Source organism: Arachis hypogaea, chromosome 18 (assembly GCF_003086295.3).
Source record: "Arachis hypogaea cultivar Tifrunner chromosome 18, arahy.Tifrunner.gnm2.J5K5, whole genome shotgun sequence".
Lineage (NCBI taxonomy): Eukaryota > Viridiplantae > Streptophyta > Magnoliopsida > Fabales > Fabaceae > Arachis > Arachis hypogaea.
The window spans coordinates 32457071-32478242 of NC_092053.1; the positions used below are offsets into that span (position 1 = coordinate 32457071).

Consider the following 21172-nt stretch of genomic DNA (forward strand, 5'->3'; position numbering starts at 1 on the left):
CAGCATAAAATATATATTATATAATTAGTCTCCCTATACTCATATAAGAGATCGCGGATTTGAGTCTACCTATCTTTGGTAAAAAAAACATAAATTTGAAAGCTGAAAGTGTCAAAACCAGGCAAATTGTTGTTCAGCTGCATTCAGTTTTGGTCATTACTCATTTCAGTTAATCTCATTTGAGTCATTTCATTTACTCACAAGAATGAAATATTAAATACAACAAAGTGCTAGTATCCAAGTAAATAGCAGGTAAGGGTGAGTAATTTTGCATCAACAATTGATAATTAATTATCTTTGACTTTTTTGCTCACAATAAAATCTCAGAGGGGCTTCAACAGCCTAGATAAAAAGATTACAATCTACATCAGAACTTTCAATTAGGAAAAAAGTGATCATTTGATAATACAACCTATATAGGAAGGCCTACAATATTGAGATGAGCAGTATGAATATGGCCTTCATGTTGAGTCGAATTTGGAGCGGCGCTCTTCACATGATTCTGCATTTAGTTCAGTAAGAATAAGTCAGTAAACAATATCTGGTGTGAAGCTTACAAGAACAAAATTCATAAACGTTCCAGACATATGCATTTGAGTAGATTTCTATACAAACTTTAAAATATAGGTGACCGAAACTCACGCTCAGTTGGTCGCAGCATAATAGGGACATGTGAAGGTTTCTTTTTTATTCCTCGAGTAGGTTGATCTGGAAAAGGATCAGTTATCAACATTAGACCATTGTAAACACAAGGAGTGCAACACTAACTCGGGAATGCATTTTGCTGTACCTTCTAATAAAGGCACACAATTACGAAGTGCCTCATGAAAGATAGCAGCTTCAAGCTGGTAAGTTTGGCATTCGTTCACCAAATGTACACGCAGTGCTTCTCCAGAATCTATATACAAGATAAATTAATAAAGTGATAGTATCGAATTTCTCTAAATAAAATGCACACAGCTAGGCAAGCGAAGAAGAAAAATTGGAAAGACGATGCATCTCCAATATGCTAACTGGTACTGGATTTCTAGGAAGAATCCAGTGAAACAACAAGTCACCATGTTCTGTAATCTAGGAAAAAATTAGATTTACCTCATGAGCATATAAACTTAATATCTTCAAATTCACACGACTGAAGAACCAATGGAATATCCGAAGCCATGGTGTACTGTTTCCTTGGGATACTAGTAGTGTCCAGTAGCATATCAATTACCTACAAATATTTAAGCAGTGAAATGTTTAGCTCAAAGTACTAAAAAGGATGAACATTCCTAGGATCTAAAATTGGCTTCGGCAAGTAAAATTGGAAAATGTCATATAATACACTTGCGGTCATCAGTCGTCAGACAGGAATGACTTTACCGGACAATCTTAAAGGACGAACAAGGCAGCAGCAAAACAAAATTTTAAAGTGATTTAGTTGAGAGTTTTAGGCACCCACATTTGGAGATTCCAGGCCTTTGCCAATCATGAATAGAACAGCAACCATGCAGCGAACGTGGTGCCATAGGAAAGCACTACCTCTTATTTTAATCACCCAAAGTTCAATACCACCATACCTGCAGATAAACATGAAAATGATACACAAGCTTCAAGCCCAAAAATACTGAATTCTGAAATGAAACAGATTTAGGGCTTCTCTCCTCATATTACATAGGGTTTAATAATTGCCAACAAAAAAAGTCTCAGCTTGATTATAACGTGACTTCTATTTAGAATTTTGAAAGGTTCCATTTAAAAAAAAAACTATAAACTCTGATTCTTGCTTAATGTGCACTATGTACAACATAATATGAAGTTAGTTTGTCCTTAGAATGAGCAGCTAAGCATCTATCTACCTTATATGCCCTGTTTTGAACATTATATAACATGGACATGATAGTATAAGGCTTGATAATGCAAAATTTGATTAGTAATACAATGTATAAGCTTTAATACTAAATGTTTGATGCACTACTTATGCAGTTGCGTAAAACGTAATCTACAAGCGCATCACACCATAGATGCCACCAAGGGGCTACTTTACAGAACAAACCCAATGAAATATAAATACAATAAACCTAATGTACATAGGAAAAAGAAAGTAAATATCTAACCCCTCCAGCTCCAGCTGCCATTGCAGGAGCAACAAGAATATTAGCTTTCCATAGAACTTGAATTGCCTCCGGGGTACAAGGCATGTTTCAACCTAGGATTTACCAACAAGTGGCTTCCATAAGTATACAACAAGTGGCTCCATGAGTATATATTATTAATAATATTACATTACATATGAGAATGAGAAAAAGAGGGTAAAGACCCAAAAATATATTATAAAAACAACTACCTTCTACTAGTATACGACAACTTGAATTAACAAAATTCATGGCATCGGATGGATTAATTTAATTCTGTGAAGCACGTGCAAATGCAAGATCACACCTTTCATTTCAGGGTTTTGCTTCATCATAGTATTTGGACCGAGCATATATTTTTGAATAGTCTCTATAAACAAAATCCATAAAAATATGTACAGTTTTACAAAAACGAAGCAAAAATGAATGAATGATAGAATTGATACAAACCTCAAACTTCTCTGTTGAGCTTTGATGTATCTCAGAAATTGTATTTTCATGTAGTCAAATCCATCTTCATCAACCAAATATCCTTTAGAATCTGAAAAATGCTTTTGATAAGAAATATTCATATTTCTTGACAATAATGAAATGGAGTTAACTAAGAATTCTTAATTATGATTGGTATTAAGATGAAATCTAGCAAGAAATAGTGAGGTGAATGGTTGTGTTCTTATTAGAATGAAAGAATTCATGCAGTCTCACAGCCAGTGCAGTAGCCTCTTAACATCATAACACAGCAAATCACCTGATACGGAAACGGGAAGAGCACCATAAGCAATTAGCTTCTCCAAAACATGCATTGCAATCTTTCCAGAACCACTCACCACGCATCTGCAGGAATAACAAATTAGATAAGTATTCTAGAATCAAGAAAGCATTAAATCAGTTTAAGAAAAATCGAACCTTAATCCTTTGAGTTCTTTATTCATCTCAGAAAGCATGAGCTGCCAAAGAAAACCTGCAGTTGAATCACAAAGTTGTCTGAAACAATAGTTTCAGAGAAAACAATTTTAAATTTTTTATCATAATTAGGAGTAATGGATGAGCATGTTATGACCCCCCTTCTTTTTTTTTCCTTGAAATAATAAGCTGGCAGTTCTATATATAAGCAATAAAAATATTTCAAATCTTATTAAGAAGAAGCATATGCAGAAATTTGATATGAACTGCCACAAAAGGAACAAACATAACAAAAGCCTAAAATCAGAAACAACAAGGCTGCAGGAGAGCCGTGATAACAACAACTACTATAGCGACGGTGCTTGAACGACGTCGTCAAGGGCTGAGAAAAAGCAGAAACAGAGATCGAGTGAGAAGGAAGGATACCTGAGGACGGCGGCGCTGCTTGTGACGACAGCAGCGGCGATGCTTTGGAGGTCGGCGACGGCACAACAGACGGAGAGAACGGGACACCCAACGAGGCGGTTATGCTCGGGTGGCGCGACGGCGGCGACGGAATGGGAGAGGAGCTACAGAGAATTAGGATTCAATTTGCGAAAGAAGCAAATATTCAGTTTTTAATATTTTAGTAAATTATATAATTACCCATTTTAGATTATAATTTAATTACAAAATAGTTTAATCATAGTTAACATAACAACTAATTAAAAAGTAACATATCAGAAGGTAATGTATATATTATTATCAAGGTTCTGAAAATCGGACCGGACCGGCCGGTTCGACCGGTTTAACCGCGAACCGGCACTATAAACGGTCCGGTCCTTATCTGAAAACCGTGGAAAGAAGAACCGCCCAAGAACCGGCGAACCGGTCAAAAACCGGCTAGTTGAACCGAACCGGTGACCGGCCGGTTACAATAAACGACGCCGTTTTACGTTTTAAAAAAATAAAAAAAATATACCCGACCCGACCCGCCCGTGGAGCACCCCACCCCCTTTCTTCCCCCGAGCCCCGACCCCATTCATTCATCAATCATCATCTGAATCATCTCCAATGGAGAAGGAGAACCCTAGCCGCGCTGCCTGAACCATAGCCCCCTGTCGCCATCCTTCGCCCCCGTGGTGTCACCATCCTCAGCTCCAGCAACCCTCCAATCTCCATCGTCGCCTGGTTCCTGCCCAGTAGCTCTCAATCTCCATCGTCTTCGTCTTCTCAAGTCTCAACACCAGCATGCAGTAGCCTCTCATCGGTGGTCCTCAACAATCAACACCGGTAGCCCTCCATCGACCCCAGGTGAGTGACTCGTCCTCTGCTCGTTTCTCTTTGTCCTTCGCCTCTGCTCATGTTCTTCCATCGATGTGAACTGTTCAATTTCTGTGAACTTAGACCTCGGCTTAATTTTCTGTGAACTGAACTGAACTTAGACCTCTGCTCATGTTCTCTTTCTCTTTGTCCTCAATGTGAACTGAACTTAGACCTCGGCTTAATTTTCTGTGAACTTGCTCTGTGCATTTTCTGATTTCAGTGCTCATCTTCTTCCTTCTTCGTTCCTCTTCTTCGCCTGGTCGTCAGCCCAAGTAACCCTCCTTCTTCGCCTGGTTCCCTGCCCAGTAGCCATCCATCTGCGTCGTCTTCATCTTCTCAACACCAGCAGGCAGTAGCCCGTCCCATCGTCTTCATCGTCGCGCGGTGAGTAACTCGTCTCTGCTCATCTTTGTTCTTTGCCTCTGTGAACTTCTTTGTTAGTAACTTGTTAGTAACTTGGTTTGCAGCTCAATTTCTGTTTGTTAGTAACTTGGTTTGCAGCTCAATTTCTATTTCTTGGTAACTTGGTTTGCAGCTCAATTTCTGTTTGTTGGTAACTTGGTTTGCAGCTCAATTTCTGTGTGTTGCTCAATTTCTGTTTGTAGTTCAATTTGTGTTTGTAGTTCAATTTCTGTGTGTTGCTCAAATTTCTGTTTTGTAGCTCAAATTTGTTACTGTTTTGTACTTTGTTAATGCTGGAAACTGACTTGGTTTTGCATATTTGTTGACTGGCTGAATTTCTCAAATTTGTTCTGCATAATTGTTAATGTTCATTGTGTAGATAGAATTGTTAATGTTTATTGCTGTGGCTGTTTTTGATTTCATATATGTTCATTCGGAGGGCATAGTTCTCAATTGCTAGCATTCAGGTATCTTGTCTCAGTTGCTGCAACAATGCAAAGAAATGTGAAGCCTTCCTTCTTCAAATTTTAACCACTTTATTGAACATGATTGATTATACATGACAATTGCATTTAGCTTGGTTTTTGGATCTGATATAATGTAAATAGAACCAACATAGTACATAAAAACTGAAGGAAAAAAGGAAACACAAAATTGGCTAACTTACTCTGAGTAAATTTATAATGATAGAAAAATCATGAAATTCGGCAACACTTAAAAGAAAGAATGAGAAAATTGGAGCAGTCTGTAGTTGAATGGAAGTGTTTAATTTTGTTCAAAGGGAATTATGCAGTAGCAGAATGGGGGGAAAGGGTACTGGGAAAGCAATAAAGTATAGTTTATTAGAATGTTGTTAGTTTATAATATAATGATAACATTTCTATTTTATTAGGTGAAATTGATGCTGATTTATATCAAAGTGGCGGTGGTAGTAGTGGTCTTTATGCTACATCTCTTTTTTGAGTTTGGATTTTAATAAGATCATATGTATTTGGTTGATGATATTTTATGTAGTGTTTTAAATTTCGAAGATATTTTAAGATTTATATCAGACTATAATTATATTTTAGAATGTGTATTTATAATTTATTTATTATTCTACTCTAAAACGGTTTTTCCGGTTGAACCACTGGTTGGACCAGTTAGACCAGTGAACCAGTAAACCAGTGACTAGAGCGGTTTGATGACCGGTCCGGTTTTCTGAACCTTGATTATTATAGGAAGGGTAGAGTAGAATTTACTAATATATATTATCTGAAAATATTATACATTAGAAAGTTAATAATAATAATAATAATTGCACATTAGAAATTTATAGCCAAATTAGGATTCCAATAGATATTTCTATGCGTTTTTGTTTTTCTTTAAAAAAACGTTTACGGATTTCATCCTTTTCAAACAAGATGTCCAAGAGATTACAAATTTGGGTTGGATCACCTTCCATCCACACTCCTTCACAATAATTAGCTTGTAGTTTTGATGTTATATAGTGCACCTTATTATGTTGTTGGAAAGAAACCACTTTAATAAGCTAAATGGGCTTATTTATTTCAAAAATCATAAGAATACTAGTCATTTTGGATCTAATTAATTTGGGTTATCACCACCTAATCAAAGCGAAATTCCCAATATTTTTCTAGCCGTATTTATGCCAATGATTTATTGAACTTAGCCAAGTCAACTAATAAACTTGTTACGGTGGGTAACCGGAGATTAATGGATGGATGGCGTTGGTTGGCCCAAACGTATGAAGGAGGTGGCTTTCGAGTGGATTTGCTACTCGGTGCTCCTCCGTCCGACTTGTGCGTGTGAAAGAATGGGGGGTGGTACCTGCGAAGACACTTCGATGCCTAAGTTAGCAAGAGTGTGAGCAGGTTAGAGAATATTGAGACTTAGAGATACCTGAATGGTGTCAGTGTATTTATAGTGGTGAACCAATAACCACCGCTGAAGTAGTGTCACCTTTTTAGGTGGATAACCGTTCCCATATCTTAGGGAGGTTAAGATATGGCTCTATGAAGTGGTTAGAGAGTTTCTAGGGGCAGTTACTCATTCGAATGAGTGTTATCTGCCAGCTAACCCTCGTGTCCGACTTCTTTGGAGCAGGTCGTGTTTAGTACCGACTTCTTGGGATGAAGGCTGGTACTGGATGAAGGCTAACCCTTTGGGTTGGGCCTCTTTACTTGGATCCTGGACCTTTATTATTGGGCCAGGGTATGAACAGTGCCCCTACTCGAGCCCAATTTCTTTTTAGGATTTGGGTTCGAGTATTCAACTCGGGGTCGTAGCCGATTTGTAAGAGGACCGACGTGATGGTTTAAAAACCGACGTGATTTTTCGTGACCTTTTGGTTCTGACAGTTACGTCTAATCAAGCGTCGTGTCCGTTAGGGGTGTGCGTAGGGATTTAATGGCCTTGGTAACGGTGCATCTTCATTAATGATTGCCCCAATTTTACCATTATGCCCCTAACGTTCTTATAAATACTTTCCCTCTCTTTCGTTGTTTCGTTTCTGCGATCTTTCAAATTTTCCTTGCATTCGTTCGTGCTGCATTCTTGCGTTTTCGAAGGCTTTTGCTTCCAACCCTTATTTCCGGATAAATGTTAGTTCTTTAATATGCCCTTGTAGATAAATTTGATTTGCAGACTTTAGTTTCGCATCCTCCTCCCTTTAGAGACCGTGTTGGTGATTTTTCTTTTCCCCTTGTAGGTTTTGTTACCCCCTTTTTTATAAAAAGAAATGGCTTCTGTAGATGCTCTCTCTCACTGGGTTGATGTCACGGTCTTAGGGGAGGAGCCCTCAGTCGATTCTGAGTTCATTACCAACCTTCGCACTCATCACAGAATTTGTACTTCTGAGGATGACGAACCAAAATATGAATTGGTAGTCCCGGGTCCTGAAGACTGGGTTTGTTTTGGAAGAGTCAATGAGGCGGCCCCTCATTTTTTCTTTATGTATGAGTGCATGATCACCCGTTTGGGTGTTTTTCTTCCTTTTTCAAATTTTGAGATATCTGTTTTGCGTCACTGTCGAGTCGCTCCCACCCATCTTCACCCCAACTCTTGGGATTTTTTGAAAATTTATCAATTTATCAGCCAGGCTTTAGAGTTCTCGACTTCTTTAAAGATTTTTTTCCATCTTTTTCATATGACAAAACCCTTCAGTGGGCTAAACAATAAACAACAGTGGGTGTCGTTCCGAGCCATACAAGGTCGGAGAATCTTCACCCTTTTTGACGAATCCTTTCACGACTTCAAGAACTACTTTTTCAAAGTGCAAGCTGTAGAGGGTCACCACCCCTTTTTCCTGGATGATAATTCTTTTCCCCGATTTCCTTTATATTGGCTGGAGGCCTCCCCCCGCGAGAAATATGGTATGGATGACCTAAATGAGGTAGAAGCAGCCATTGTGGGGTTCCTCCGAGAAGTGTGGGGGAGGGCCCCATACTTGGACACAAAAAAGTTTCTCCAGGGGTCTCCGACCTTTGTCCAGGCACAGCTAGGTAGCTTTTATTTGTTTGCTGGATTTCCGACTTGTCTTATCCGACTTGTCTAATCTATCATTTGTTGCTTTTTTCAGAGATGGTAAAGGCAAACGCTCAGGAATCTTACCAAAGGGTCCAGGAGGCTAAAGCAAGGTCTCGCGCCAGGACTGGTGGCGCCAGGGCAGTTATCTCTCCTCCTCCTCCTCCTCGGAATGTTGGGACTCCCTCTCAGCCCATTGTAATTTCTTCTTCAACTTTCTCTCAGCCACCCCCCTGCTCGACCTTCTTCTGAACCAGATAATAAGAAGCGCAAGACCTTAGAGTCTGGCTCTTCTGGTGAGGCGAAGGCGGATGCTCTTGCATTCGTCCGAAAGAACATCTATCCCAACGTTCGCATAAACATGGATGATGTTTCTGTTCGGCGCCACCTTACCACTCTGGTTGAGGAGAGCCTGAAGGCGGCAGGGGTTTGTGGCAAACTCTTGGATATTTTCGAGAAGGCCCCTCTCAGCTCTTTAGGGATGACCTCGAGGGTCGAAGAGCTGGAAGGAAGGCTTCTCATATATCAGGAGCATGAGGGGAAGTTGAAGGAGGAAGTCGCCAAGCTGAGGGAGGAGAGAGATAATCTCCAGGAGAGTGGGAGGAAGTTGCAAGCCCAATGCAACATGGAGGTGGATTTGAGGAAGGCAGCGCAAGCCAGCTACAACAGTTTATTTGATGATCTTGTGTCTGTAAAGAACGACTTGCTGAATGCCCGGAAGGCCTATACCGAGTTAGAGGACTCTATTGCAGATGGTGCTGATGAGGCTTGGAGGGTTTTTAAGGAGCAGGTCGGAGTCATTGCTCCTGACTTGGACCTTTCTCCTTTGGACCCTGATAAGATTGTTATTGATGGTTCCATCGTGGATCCTCCTGTCCCCGTGGTGGAGTCCGAGTCCGATTTGAAGACTCGGGGGCAGAGGGTCATAGAGTCCCCTCCTCGCTCTAAGGACGCTCCGGGTTCTTCTACTGCTCCTCTGACTTCCTCTCCAGCCCTTGCTCCTGGCGTTCCTTCCGACTCTGCTGGTGGTGCTCCTTCTACTCCTCTTGCTAAGAAGTGATTTTGGCTATTGGGGCCCGGCCTGTGGCCCCTCTTTTTAAACTCTTTTATATTTATTTGTTGATGTTTGCAACAATTTTTTGGCCTTTTAGGGCTGTAAACAAAACAAATTTTCGATACCCTTTTTAATAAGGGTTTAATTTAGCGTTTAAATAAATGCCCTTTTTTGGATAAGGGTTTTGAGTTACCTTATGCGCGCATGCTTTTCTATTCGTGGTTCTTTTGACTTTTTGATCTTTTCTGGAAAAAACCTTTTCTTTGGGGCTTGCCTGCTTTTCTGAATCTTTTTTTATCTTCAAGGCAGCCTTATAACTTTTTCTTAGTTTTTCCTATCTCTTTTTGTTATTCCTAGTACTCAATTTTGTTTCATTGAGTTTTTCGTGACTTAGGCTACTTTTGCGATTCATTTTAATTTTACTCGGCTTCGCTTTCCGACTTATGAGTCGGACTGCTCCCGAGTTTATCATGATCGACTTCTATAGCCTTTTTACGCCGACTTGTACCTCGTCGTTTTATCCTGACGACCATCTAGGTCGGTTCATGGGATTTTCACGTTTTGTCGAGCTTAAATCGGCGCGTTTCGTAGAAAGAGAATAAAAAGGGAATTTAAAAGAGATATTTAAAATGAAAGAGATCTTTGAGGAGGTACCTTATTGCTACTAAGGGCTTTTGATAATTTATTTTCCCTTAGTCCCTACTATGATGCCTCGTTAAAAACCCTTCTCCAGAAAAAACCCTTTAATTTTGGGAAAAAATCATGAAGTTGGGAAAAGAGTACATCAGGGAGTAGGGTTCGCTTTTTAGCTGTAGTACCTTTTCATATTACAAGCATGCCATGATCTTGGTAACTCGTTGCCGTCAAAGTCGGTTACCCTATAATAGCCTTTTCCTAAGACCTCGTTGATCTTGTATGGTCCTTTCCAATTTGCAGCGAGCTTTCCTTCCCCAGATTTGTTGACTCCAATGTCGTTTCTGATTAAGACCAAGTCGTCTGGGGTGAAACTCCTTCGAATGACTTTTTTGTTGTATCTGGTAGTCATCCTTTGCTTCAACGCTGCTTCTCTTATCTGTGCTTCTTCTCGGGCTTCGGGGAGCAAGTCGAGCTCTTCTTTGTGCCCCTGTATATTTCCGATCTCGTCGTGGAAAATCACTCTTGGACTTTGCTCATTAACCTCTATTGGGATCATGGCCTCTACGCCATAAACTAGTCGGAAGGGTGTTTCTCCAGTGGCGGATTGGGGGGTTGTTTTGTAAGCCCATAGTACTTGTGGGAGCTCTTCTGCCCAAGCTCCTTTTGCATCTTGTAATCTTTTCTTCAGCCCTGCTAGTATGACTTTGTTGGCTGCCTCGGCTTGCCCATTGGCTTGTGGATGTTCCACTGAGGTGAACTGGTGTTTGATGTTCATACTGGCTACTAGGCTTCTAAAGGTGGAGTCGGTGAACTGGGTTCCGTTATCTGTGGTAATGGAATAAGGTATCCCATACCTTGTGATTATATTTTTGTAGAGGAATCTCCGACTTCTTTGTGCAGTGATGGTGGCCAGTGGTTCTGCTTCTATCCACTTTGTGAAATAATCTATTCCCACTATTAGGTACTTGACTTGTCCTGGCGCCTGGGGAAAAGGACCTAACAAATCCATTCCCCATTTTGCAAAGGGCCATGGAGAGGTGATACTAATGAGCTCCTCTGGGGGGCCACGTGGAAATTTGCATGCATTTGACATGGTTGTCACTTTTTCACAAAGTCTGTGGCATCTTTCTGCAAGGTTGGCCAGTAGAATCCAGCTCGGATCACCTTTCTGGCTAATGACCTTGCTCCGAGATGGTTCCCGCAGATTCCACTATGTACCTCCTCTAATACCTCGGTGGTTCTTGAGGTCGGTACACACTTTAACAATGGTGTTGATATCCCCTTCTATAGAGAATATTTTTCACCAAGGTATAGTGTTGGGCTTCCCTTCGAATTTTCTTTGCCTCTTTTTCCTCTTTGGGGAGGATGTCGAATTTCAGAAATTCGACTAAGGGGTTCATCCATCCGAGGTTCAATCCGACCACTTCAAAGACTTCTTGTTTGTCTTCTATTTTTACCACTGAGGGTTCATGGAGAGTTTCTTGGATCAGGCTTCTGTTATTTCCATCTGGCTTGGTACTTGCTAACTTGGATAGGGCGTCTGCTCTGCTATTTAGGTCCCGAGTTATGTGCGTGACCTTGGTTTCTGCAAAGCGCCCAAGGTGTTCCAGAGTTTTTTCCAAGTATCTCTTCATATTTGGGTCTTTTGCCTGATACTCTTCACTTATTTGGGAGGTCACCACTTGAGAGTCACTGTATATCATCACCTTCGTAGCACCGACTTCTTCTGCCAGCTTCAATCCTGCAATCAAGGCTTCATATTCTGCCTGATTATTTGAAGCTGGGAATTCAAACTTGAGGGAAACCTCTATCTGGGTTCCCCTTTCATCTACCAATATTATGCCTGCGCCGCTTCTTGTTTTGTTGGAGGATCCATCTGCATAGAGTTCCCATGTAGTTGGTTTATCCTCTTGATCTCCTGCATATTCTGCAATGAAGTCGGCGAGGCACTGGGCTTTAATCGCCGTCTGAGTTTCGTACTTCAAGTCGAACTCGGAGAGCTCTATTGCCCATTGAACCATTCTTCCTGCAACATCTGTCTTTTGGAGGATTTGCTTCATGGGTTGGTTCGTGCGGACTCTTATTGTGTGAGCTTGAAAGTAAGACCGTAGCCTTCGTGAGGCTACTACTAAGGAGTAGGCAAACTTCTCTAGTTTATGGTACCTTAGCTCAGGGCCTTGCAGAACTTTACTGATGAAGTATACTGGGTGCTGACCGGCCTTGTCTTCTCTTATCAGGGCGGATGAGATGGCCTTGTCTGCTACAGATAAGTATAGTACAAGGTCTTCTCCAGCCATAGGTCGGGTCAAAATAGGAGGTTGGCTCAAAAACTTTTTGAACTCCTGGAATGCCTCCTCACATTCAGGAGTCCATTCAAACTGGTGTCCCTTTCTCAGCAGGGAGAACAGTGGAAGGGATCTTAGTGCTGATCCTGCCAAAAATCTGGAGAGAGCTGCTAGCCGGCCATTCAGCTGTTGGACCTCTCTCAAACAAGTCGGGCTTTTCATTTCCAGGATAGCTCTACACTTGTCGGGATTGGCTTCGATTCCTCTTTGTGTTAGCATGAATCCTAGAAATTTTCCTGCCTCCACCGCGAAGGCGCACTTTGCAGGATTTAGTCTCATCCTGTGCAACCTTATGGTGTCGAAGACTTGTGAAAGGTCAGACAAGAGGTCGACTTCTTTCTTGGTCTTTACCAGCATATCGTCGACGTACACTTCCATTAAGCTCCCTAGGTGAGGGGCAAACACCTTATTCATCAGCCTCTGATATGTGGCCCCTGCATTTTTCAATCCAAATGGCATGACCACGTAGCAAAAGTTAGCTCTGGGCGTGATGAATGATGTTTTTTCCTGGTCTGGTTCATACATCGGGATTTGGTTATACCCCGAGTAGGCGTCCATGAACGACAAGTATTGATACCCCGAGCTAGAGTCTACTAGGGCGTCAATGCTGGTGACAGATCTCGGGGGGAGACTGTCGAACCACTTCATTGCTGCTTTTGACAAAGTCGTTAGAAAGGCTTTGCATCTCGTAGCGTCAGAAGCGTCAGCCAGATACATCCGACTTTTAAAGTTGCTCAGATGATGCTTTGGATCAGTGGTTCCGTCGTAGAGGTCCATATCGGGGCTTCTAAAGTTTCTCGGAACTTTTGCCCTCATTATGTCCTCGCTAAAAGGATCTTTCTCCCCTAAGGGCGAATCTTCTCTACCGTCGTGGGAGTTCTGACCTTTGAGGGAGGATTCTAACTTTAAGAGTTTTCTTTCTAACTCTTTTCGTCGCTCCATCTCCTCTTTTAGGTTCTTTTCGGTTTCCTTTTGTCGTTCCTGTTCCTGTTCTAGCTGCTCGAGGCGACTGTGGACCAATCCCATGAGCTCAATTGCGTGGGATGGTCCTTCTTTTTCTGATTCGCGCCCCTCTGAGGAATTTACCTTCGGGTTTTTGATTCCGGAGGTGCCTTCCCTGTGTTGATCATTGGCTTCCTGGTGAAGGGTCTGGTCTGCCTCATTGTTTCCAGTGTTCAGATTCTCTTGCTCAGAATCCGTCTCCACATGACCCTCTTCAGGGGATCTATCCGCCATTACTGGTTGATCTCTCGGGTCCCCGGCAACGGCGCCAATGTTACGGTGGGTAACTGGAGATTAATGGGTTGGATGGCGTTGGTTGGCCCAAACGTATGAAGGAGGTGGCTTTCGAGTGGATTTGCTACTCGGTGCTCCTCCGTCCGACTTGTGCGTGTGAAAGAATGGGGGGTGGTACCTGCGAAGACACTCCGATGCCTAAGTTAGCAAGAGTGTGAGCAGGTTAGAGAATATTGGGACTTAGAGATACCTGAATGGTGTCAGTGTATTTATAGTGGTGAACCAATAACCACCGCTGAAGTAGTGCCACCTTTTTAGGTGGATAACCGTTCCCATATCTTAGGGAGGTTAAGATATGGCTCTATGAAGTGGTTAGAGAGTTTCTAGGGGCAGTTACTCATTCGAATGAGTGTTATCTGCCAGCTAACCCTCGTGTCCGACTTCTTTGGAGTAGGTCGTGTTTAGTACCGACTTCTTGGGATGAAGGCTGGTACTAGATGAAGGCCAACCCTTTGGGTTGGGCCTCTTTGCTTGGATCCTGGACCTTTATTATTGGGTCAGGGTATGAATAAAACTAATAAACATTATTGTTTCATTTTTGTTATGCAGTTTACACTCATCTTGCTTGTAAGACATCTTTTTGCAGCGCTTACAAGTGACATGGAAGATTATCCATTTACAATTCTTACTGTAAGTACTTGGTTTCCACCATTATTTATTTATTTTGAAAAGAAACTTAAATAAATATCTGCTTTTTGAATAATGTGTCTAACTTCTTTTTTATTTTTATTTTTTTAGGTGTTTATATTAAGGGCAAGGGGAATTATTGTGCCCATGTACATAATAATTAGGACAATTGGAGGCATACATAGTAGTATTCACCGCCACTATCATCAGGTTTGAACAAACCACCTTCATTTTTATTTGGGAAAATAATATAAAAAAAAAATAACCCCCTAAGTCCCTAACTTTGCTTTAGTTTTTGAAATGTGCAATTCAACACATTAAAGTAATAAAATGATGCAACACATTTTTAAAACTTTGGATTCAACTTTGCACATGAACCAAAGTTCAAGAGTTATCTAAAACATTCCACTTATTACTTAAAACGATACTTTAAGATATTTTAAAGATATTTAGGCATGCAAGAAAACACTTAGAGAATGATTTGTTCTGTGTATTTTAGGATTCTAACGATAATGACACATCGACAATATCTGATGGAGATGATGAAAAAAATGAGACAAGCCAGGATGAAGATTTAGGATATTCATAGTTATGGTTATCATGGTATGCTTTAATTGTATCGGAGCATTGTGCTAATGCCCTTGTCAAATTGCGACGTTTTGGTGTGCCACAAATTCTTTATTATAATCAAAAGAATGAAACTTAGATAGAAATGCAATTTATCTACTGCCATAGTTTTTACTGTCTCAAGTTTTATCCTAGTGTCTATTAATCCAACAACAACAATAATTTAAAAGAAAAATATTAAGTATCAATATTTTTAGTATAAAAAAATTTATTTAGTATTAGTTCAAAATATATGCCAAAAAATGTTAATCACTTAATATTTCTCTATTTAAACTTACGATTTAGCTTAAAGACACGTATTAACGTTATCAATTTTAAAAAAAATTAGTAAAATAATACAATATTTAAATCTCCAATACATTTATTATTTATTTATTAAAATAAAATTTAAGAACTTCTATTAGTAATAATCTTTTTTTTAACTTGTCAATCGAATGAATTTCCTAAGAAGTAAAAAAAAAAAGTATTGTCACCAAAGCATTTTCTTTACTCTCCACCTAACCATCCAATCCTCAACTATGATCTTACTAACCAATGGTTGATCCAATAGAACTGGGAAGCTTAAAAAAAGGAACACCAACTATGACAATGTTTATTAGGTACATATCTTTTAATAAATAAACCCATTATTCAGCAGTCCAACACGTTCATCATGATAGTGTCAATTCTTAAAAGTTAAAACTAAAACTGAACTTTAAAATTGGCATTCAAATCCAACTGTACCTAATCTATGTTTACAAAATTCCCAAGCTCCATGTTCTCTTGATTTGAGGATGCAACCTTTTCTCCCACATTGTACGAGACAAAATGTTGGTTTACTATTGGGTTGATTGGAATTTGGAAGTCACAGAAGAAGCAAGGTTTCACTGCCTTTTCACTTCTCAGGCACCTATATTCTCAATATCAGCACCTTTGTCCACTCTCTTGATAATACCAGCAATTACCTGAGAAGAGAACAACAAAATAAATGTTAGCAGAGTTATAAAAATCAGGTTTAGTTGTACTTTACTTCCAGTCCTTCACATCATGTGAACTTTCCATCAACTTTCCTAAATATGGAATTTTGATGCTCTAAATTTTGTTAAATGTGTTATTTTTGTTAATTTCTGGGAAAAGAACCAACATGGTTAATCCACACATTTAGAAAAATTCAAAACTCAAAAAGTTGATTTTCACATTTTTAAAATCCAGTGGCTTAAGTGGACATCGTGTGGTCATGGAGATAAAGTGTACTTAACCCTAAGAACTACAGGACTCCACCTTTGAAATGCTAATACCGGTTCCCCCATTGCAGTATTTGTTTACCATAACAGTATTTGTTATCTATGTATCCTACCTTTCCAGGTCCTAGTTCATAACTTTTCTTCAGCCCCTTGTTTAGAAGAGTCTTCACTGTTGTTTCCCATTGAACAGGGGAAGTAACCTGCAAATTGTAGTATAGAATGCAATTATTTCCCGTTCATGTATTTCTGCATGATGGAGTTTCAGCAGCATACCTGACGTGCCAATATCTTCTTGATAGTGTCGGGATCTGCATGTGGTTGTGCATCCACATTGGAGATGACTGGTATTCTTGGTGTTCTGATTTCTGTTGCTGCCAATGCTGCTTCCAACCTTGACACAGCTGGTTCCATAAAACTAGTGTGGAATGCACCGGCAACAGCTAAGCGAACCTGCAGAATAGAGTGAAAGGCATTAAAACTTTTTAGGAAAGTTAGCATTGGAAAGATAAGATTTGGAGATATGTTCATACAGTCATTCGAGCCTTGAAAGACTTTGCCCTAGTTTCCAGCACTTCTACTCCTTTTAAGCCCCCTGAGACAGCATAGTTACCCTAAGAAAACAAAAAAACATAAAAAAGAAGCTAGTGATGAGAAATTTAGACACTAAATTTTGTCTGCTAAGCTTGTTAAAAATCAGATCCATAAGAACCTTACAGGACAAAGGTAATTGGCAATTTGAACCTTCTCAGCTTCGGGTACTTCCTGATTTGCCGCATCACACAATTGTTGGACCTTCTCCAAGTCCAGTCCTATGACACTAACCATGGCACTTTTAGCAGCATCAGCAGCATCCTAGATAAAGGGCGGAAGTTATTTCTGTGAATAAAAATTATGAGCTTCTATCCAAACAAGTTGATGTAAGTCAGACAAGAAATTGGAACACATTGTTTACCTGCATGGCTTCTCCCCTCAATTCGACCAACTTAAGTCCAATCTTCAAAGCTTACAATTCAAATAAATACATGGGTTGATAGCAAGTCAATTAAAGAACAAAGTTGAACTCAAAATAAAATCGTACTTTATTGATGGTTCATAAATAATGGTTCTAACAGATGGTACTTTTATGACAGAATAGGTCACCATGACCAAAAAGAAGGGGCATATATGTCGTACTTGCTATTCCTTTGGTTTTACAGTGATTTCTTGATACATGAGGAATACTATGAAGAAAAGGGGGCCATAAGGGGAAAGCATTACAAAATCCAGTTATATATTAATTACTAATCTTGGCAAATCACCTGAAAGCCCCAGCAAAAGCAAGAGCAGTGTATTCTCCCAAACTTAGACCACACGTAACATCAACAGAATCAATAATCTGTTGTCCTCCATCTCGTGCACGAAGTAGCTCCACAGCAGCGAGACTTGTGACATAAATAGCAGGCTGAAGAACTAGAAAAAAATTGGTAAACATTATGCCCATGTAAATCTTTATATGCGACAAAAATAAACATGGAGAACAGACTGGTGGATAACTATGTATGGACTCACTAATATAATACCATAATCATAAAAGATCTCTATTAAAGGCGAATTTGTTTATTACTTCACTAATTCTTTTATTTTATTCTTGAATATAAATAAAGACACGATGAGGAGGAGAAAAATTCTTGGTGGGATTTGACCCAGGAATGAATTAACTGCCAAAGATATTTAGTATTTGCACATTATAAAAAGGTTGAATGAAATACACATGCTGGAGGCACAAGTTAACAACAGCAATCTGTGAATTGACTGTAAAAATATCCATCCAACCAAAACTAATTACCCTCCGCATGACAAGCAATCATTTAACTAAAGTTGCCTAGCTCAATTATTCGCACATAAACCAACTCCATAATACTCCACTAATTATTTTAACGATAAAACTAAGATGTACCCTATATTCTAAATTCATGTTCAATAGATTGTTAAAAAAACAACCACCTACCCAAAAAGAAGTAAAAAGATTTACCACTTTACCTGACTAAGAACAGTTGAATCTAACTTATCCATTGGGCCATTGATGCATATATCAAGAAGATCTTACCTAAAGGCAGAGAATACACAATATCAGTTACAACAAGGAACCCAGAATCATAGAATTTAAATAAATGAATAAAAAGACAAACATGAGAAAATAGTTATTATAAAACGAAATCAGCAACTACCCCAATATCTCATTTGCCTTCTTATACAGAACAGCAGCAGCAGGCACATTCTGAGCTTCTTTTCCCATTCCAACGGCTTGTGCACCCTGCAATCACATTAATACAGAAATTCATACATCGAATAAACAAAATATATTATATTCATAATAATGAAATAAAAAATGCGGATCAGAATTGTCCGTTTACCTGACCGGGGAAAAGAAAAGCGTTGGAGGGTTTGTAATCGGAGAAGGGAGCATCGTTGAGAACGGAGACCTGAGATCCGGAAGCGACGCTCATGAAAACCCTAGATCGAAGGAGGGGAAGGTTGAAGGTTCTAGAATGTGCATTTGATGGGGAAGAAGGGAAGTTGTTGAGAGAGAGAGAAGGGAGAGTGAGGAAAGAAGAAGCCATAGCTGAGAAGGAAGAATGTGAGGTTCGGATAAGAGGGGAACGGTGAAGCAAAGCTTGCATTCGGTTGCAGAAATAAGAAAAAATGTTGCTTGGGGGTATTGTAGTGAGACGGAGATTTCAAAGATGTTGGATTGTTCCTCTTCAAAACCAAAGAAACCACAAACCAGGGTGTCAATCTCTCAACTACTTCACTCCCTAGTCCCTACCAATGTTCTGAAAATCGGACCGGTCATCAAACCGCTTTAGTCACTGGTTCATTAGTTCAACCGGTCTAACCAGTGGTTCAACCGAAAAAACTGTTTTAGAATAAAATAATAAATAAATTACAAAAGACCAAAGATGAGGGTACTCCAAGAACTCCTATTAGATGCAACAGCATTCAACATTATCACATGTTCTCACACACACATACAAAGCCTTAACTCAAAGAACAACCATAGCAAGTGACTTGGAAAGAAAATGTAAACACCGAAACAATCACAAGCATACACAACATGTGAATATTTTTATAGCAAACATAATAATAAAATAACTCTTCTAATGCGTCTCCGAAAATATCCCAAATCAAGAAACCTACATAATCTGATCCACTTGATTCAGAAAGCTACATATATTAGAAAAATTAAGAATCAACTAAAAGAAAAAGAAAAGGAAGGCCTGGTTGATTCAATTCAATTGCCTGAGAAGAAGAATCAAACAGGGCTGAGAAGCTGAGAGTTTAAATGTTAAACCTCAATATTCAAATAACATGACTCCATTATTGTTATTATTACACCCTTCTAATATCACAAACTCAATATATATTGTAGTCCGTTGACACTTGTGCATTCACAACTTGGCCTCATCATTCTGATTCATACCTTAAGTAGAAGAAAAAGTCCCAATCAGCTTTCATTACAATTTTATCCAGAGAGTTGGGGTTTTGGTTTGGAGTTCATGCCGATGATGATGACAAGAGGGATGAATCCGTGAATCAGTAACATAGGCAGTGCAAATTTTAACAAAGCTCATCACAATGATTAACAACAACAAAAAGCACCGAAGGAACAGTGAATCAGTAATATAGGCAGTGCAAATTTTAACAAACCTCATCACAATGATTAACAACAACAAAAAGCACTGAAAGAACAGTGAATCAGTAACATAGGCAGTGCAAATTTAAAATTTAAAAGTTATCAATTTAAAATTTATCATCAACTACAATCAGTGAGACTGAGCATTCTGTTCTGATTCTGTGACTGAGAAGCAACAAATTCAGCAACAAATTCAAGTTACAGCAACAAATTTAACAAATCCTAGTAAAATCCCGATTTACAGCAAATAGGCAAATTTATTGATTACCAATTCAGCAACACGCAAAAATACAGGGAGAAGGGAAATCTGAAAAAGAGAGAACACTAAACCAAAACATTAACCAATAATCACAAAACACTAAACCTTCACCCAGCAATTACAAACAAAGCCAGCAATTACAAACATTAGCACATTATAAAACATTCCAAAACACTAAACCTTCACCCAGCAAAACCAGCAACTACAAACAAAGCCATCAGTAAATTTGAACAAAAAAATTAAGAGCCATCAGCAACTAACAGAGACATCGAGCCATCAGTAACAGAGCAAAGAATTGAAAGCAACAGACTAACAAAGCCACCAAGCCATCAATAAATTTGAAAAAAAAATTTACAGCCATCAGCAACCAGCAAATACAAGACAGATCCATCAGCAGCAGGCAATGACAATTTACAAAAACATTACAAGAAAAATGGAACAAAAATTGAACAACAATTTCAGAACTTCAAACGAAGGAGAAGACCGAACATTCAGAAATTAAAAGGAAGAAGCGGAGGCGAAGAATGAAAGCAGGGTCACTAACCTGGCTTCCGTGCCAAGAAGCCAGCGAAGATGAAAACGACACGGGGAAGAGGAAGCAGCGGCAGCACTGAGGACCTGGGGACGGCGGCGGTGATGAAGGGCTAGGGTTTTGCTTTGCTTCAGAGGTCTCCAGCACGAATGATTGGGGGAAGAAGAGGAGGGGCTGTTAGGTTCACGAATGGTTCTGCTTTTTTTTTTTTCCACAAAAACAAAACGGCGTCGTTTTATTCGAACCGGCCGGCTACAAATCCGATCCAACCGGCCGCTACCAGTCCGGTTTAACTGGTCGACTATTGATCCGGTCCGACCGGTCGATTCGACAGTTTTCGAGCGATTTTCTCTCCAGCGGTTATATGTAGCAGACCGGATCGGTTTTCAAAACCATGGTCCCTACTAAGTACTAACTAAACTATTGCAGAATTTTAAAAACCGAACCGAACCGGTCAATTGGATCGGTTGGTTCTCTACTGTTTTTTATTCTGAAATTTTTTTTCTGTTATGATTCCTTGCTGTATTGTTAATTTGTAGTGCTAGTGCTTCTTAGCTAATGCTTCTGCGTTTGCGTTTGCGTGGTTCAACCTCCTCAGCTGCTGGTTCATTCCAACTCACTAACACACTTCTCTTCAACTTCTTCTGCAAT

At 39.7% G+C, this 21172-nt stretch overlaps 2 protein-coding genes and 1 pseudogene across 3 annotated transcripts; 1 reads left to right on the top strand and 2 right to left on the bottom strand.

Annotated features, from left to right (window-relative positions):
- Positions 1 to 266: 266 nt before the first annotated feature.
- On the bottom strand, positions 267 to 3647 carry LOC112772592 (uncharacterized). Of its 2 annotated transcripts, none has more exons than XM_025817557.3 (9): positions 3444 to 3647; positions 3021 to 3098; positions 2863 to 2948; positions 2565 to 2655; positions 1442 to 1559; positions 1093 to 1213; positions 791 to 898; positions 643 to 708; positions 267 to 502 (listed from the first exon to the last, which is right to left on the bottom strand). In XM_025817557.3, the coding sequence occupies exons 2-6, from the start codon at positions 3056 to 3058 to the stop codon at positions 1094 to 1096; spliced, it is 453 nt and encodes a 150-aa protein (XP_025673342.1). In that variant the 5' UTR covers positions 3059 to 3098; positions 3444 to 3647; the 3' UTR covers positions 267 to 502; positions 643 to 708; positions 791 to 898; position 1093. The 2 variants fall into 2 exon arrangements, with proteins under 2 accessions (XP_025673342.1, XP_025673343.1); XM_025817558.3 differs by having other exon boundaries at positions 3021 to 3075; positions 3444 to 3629.
- Positions 3648 to 8610: 4963 nt separating this feature from the next.
- On the top strand, positions 8611 to 14796 carry LOC112769883 (uncharacterized). Its single transcript, XM_025814338.1, has 5 exons — positions 8611 to 8676; positions 8947 to 9039; positions 14130 to 14210; positions 14319 to 14417; positions 14707 to 14796. Exons 1-5 carry the CDS (start codon positions 8611 to 8613, stop codon positions 14794 to 14796), a joined length of 429 nt encoding a protein of 142 aa, XP_025670123.1.
- A 619-nt stretch (positions 14797 to 15415) lies between these two features.
- LOC112771478 (uncharacterized) lies at positions 15416 to 20708 on the bottom strand (annotated as a pseudogene).
- Between the last annotated feature and the right edge of the window lie 464 nt (positions 20709 to 21172).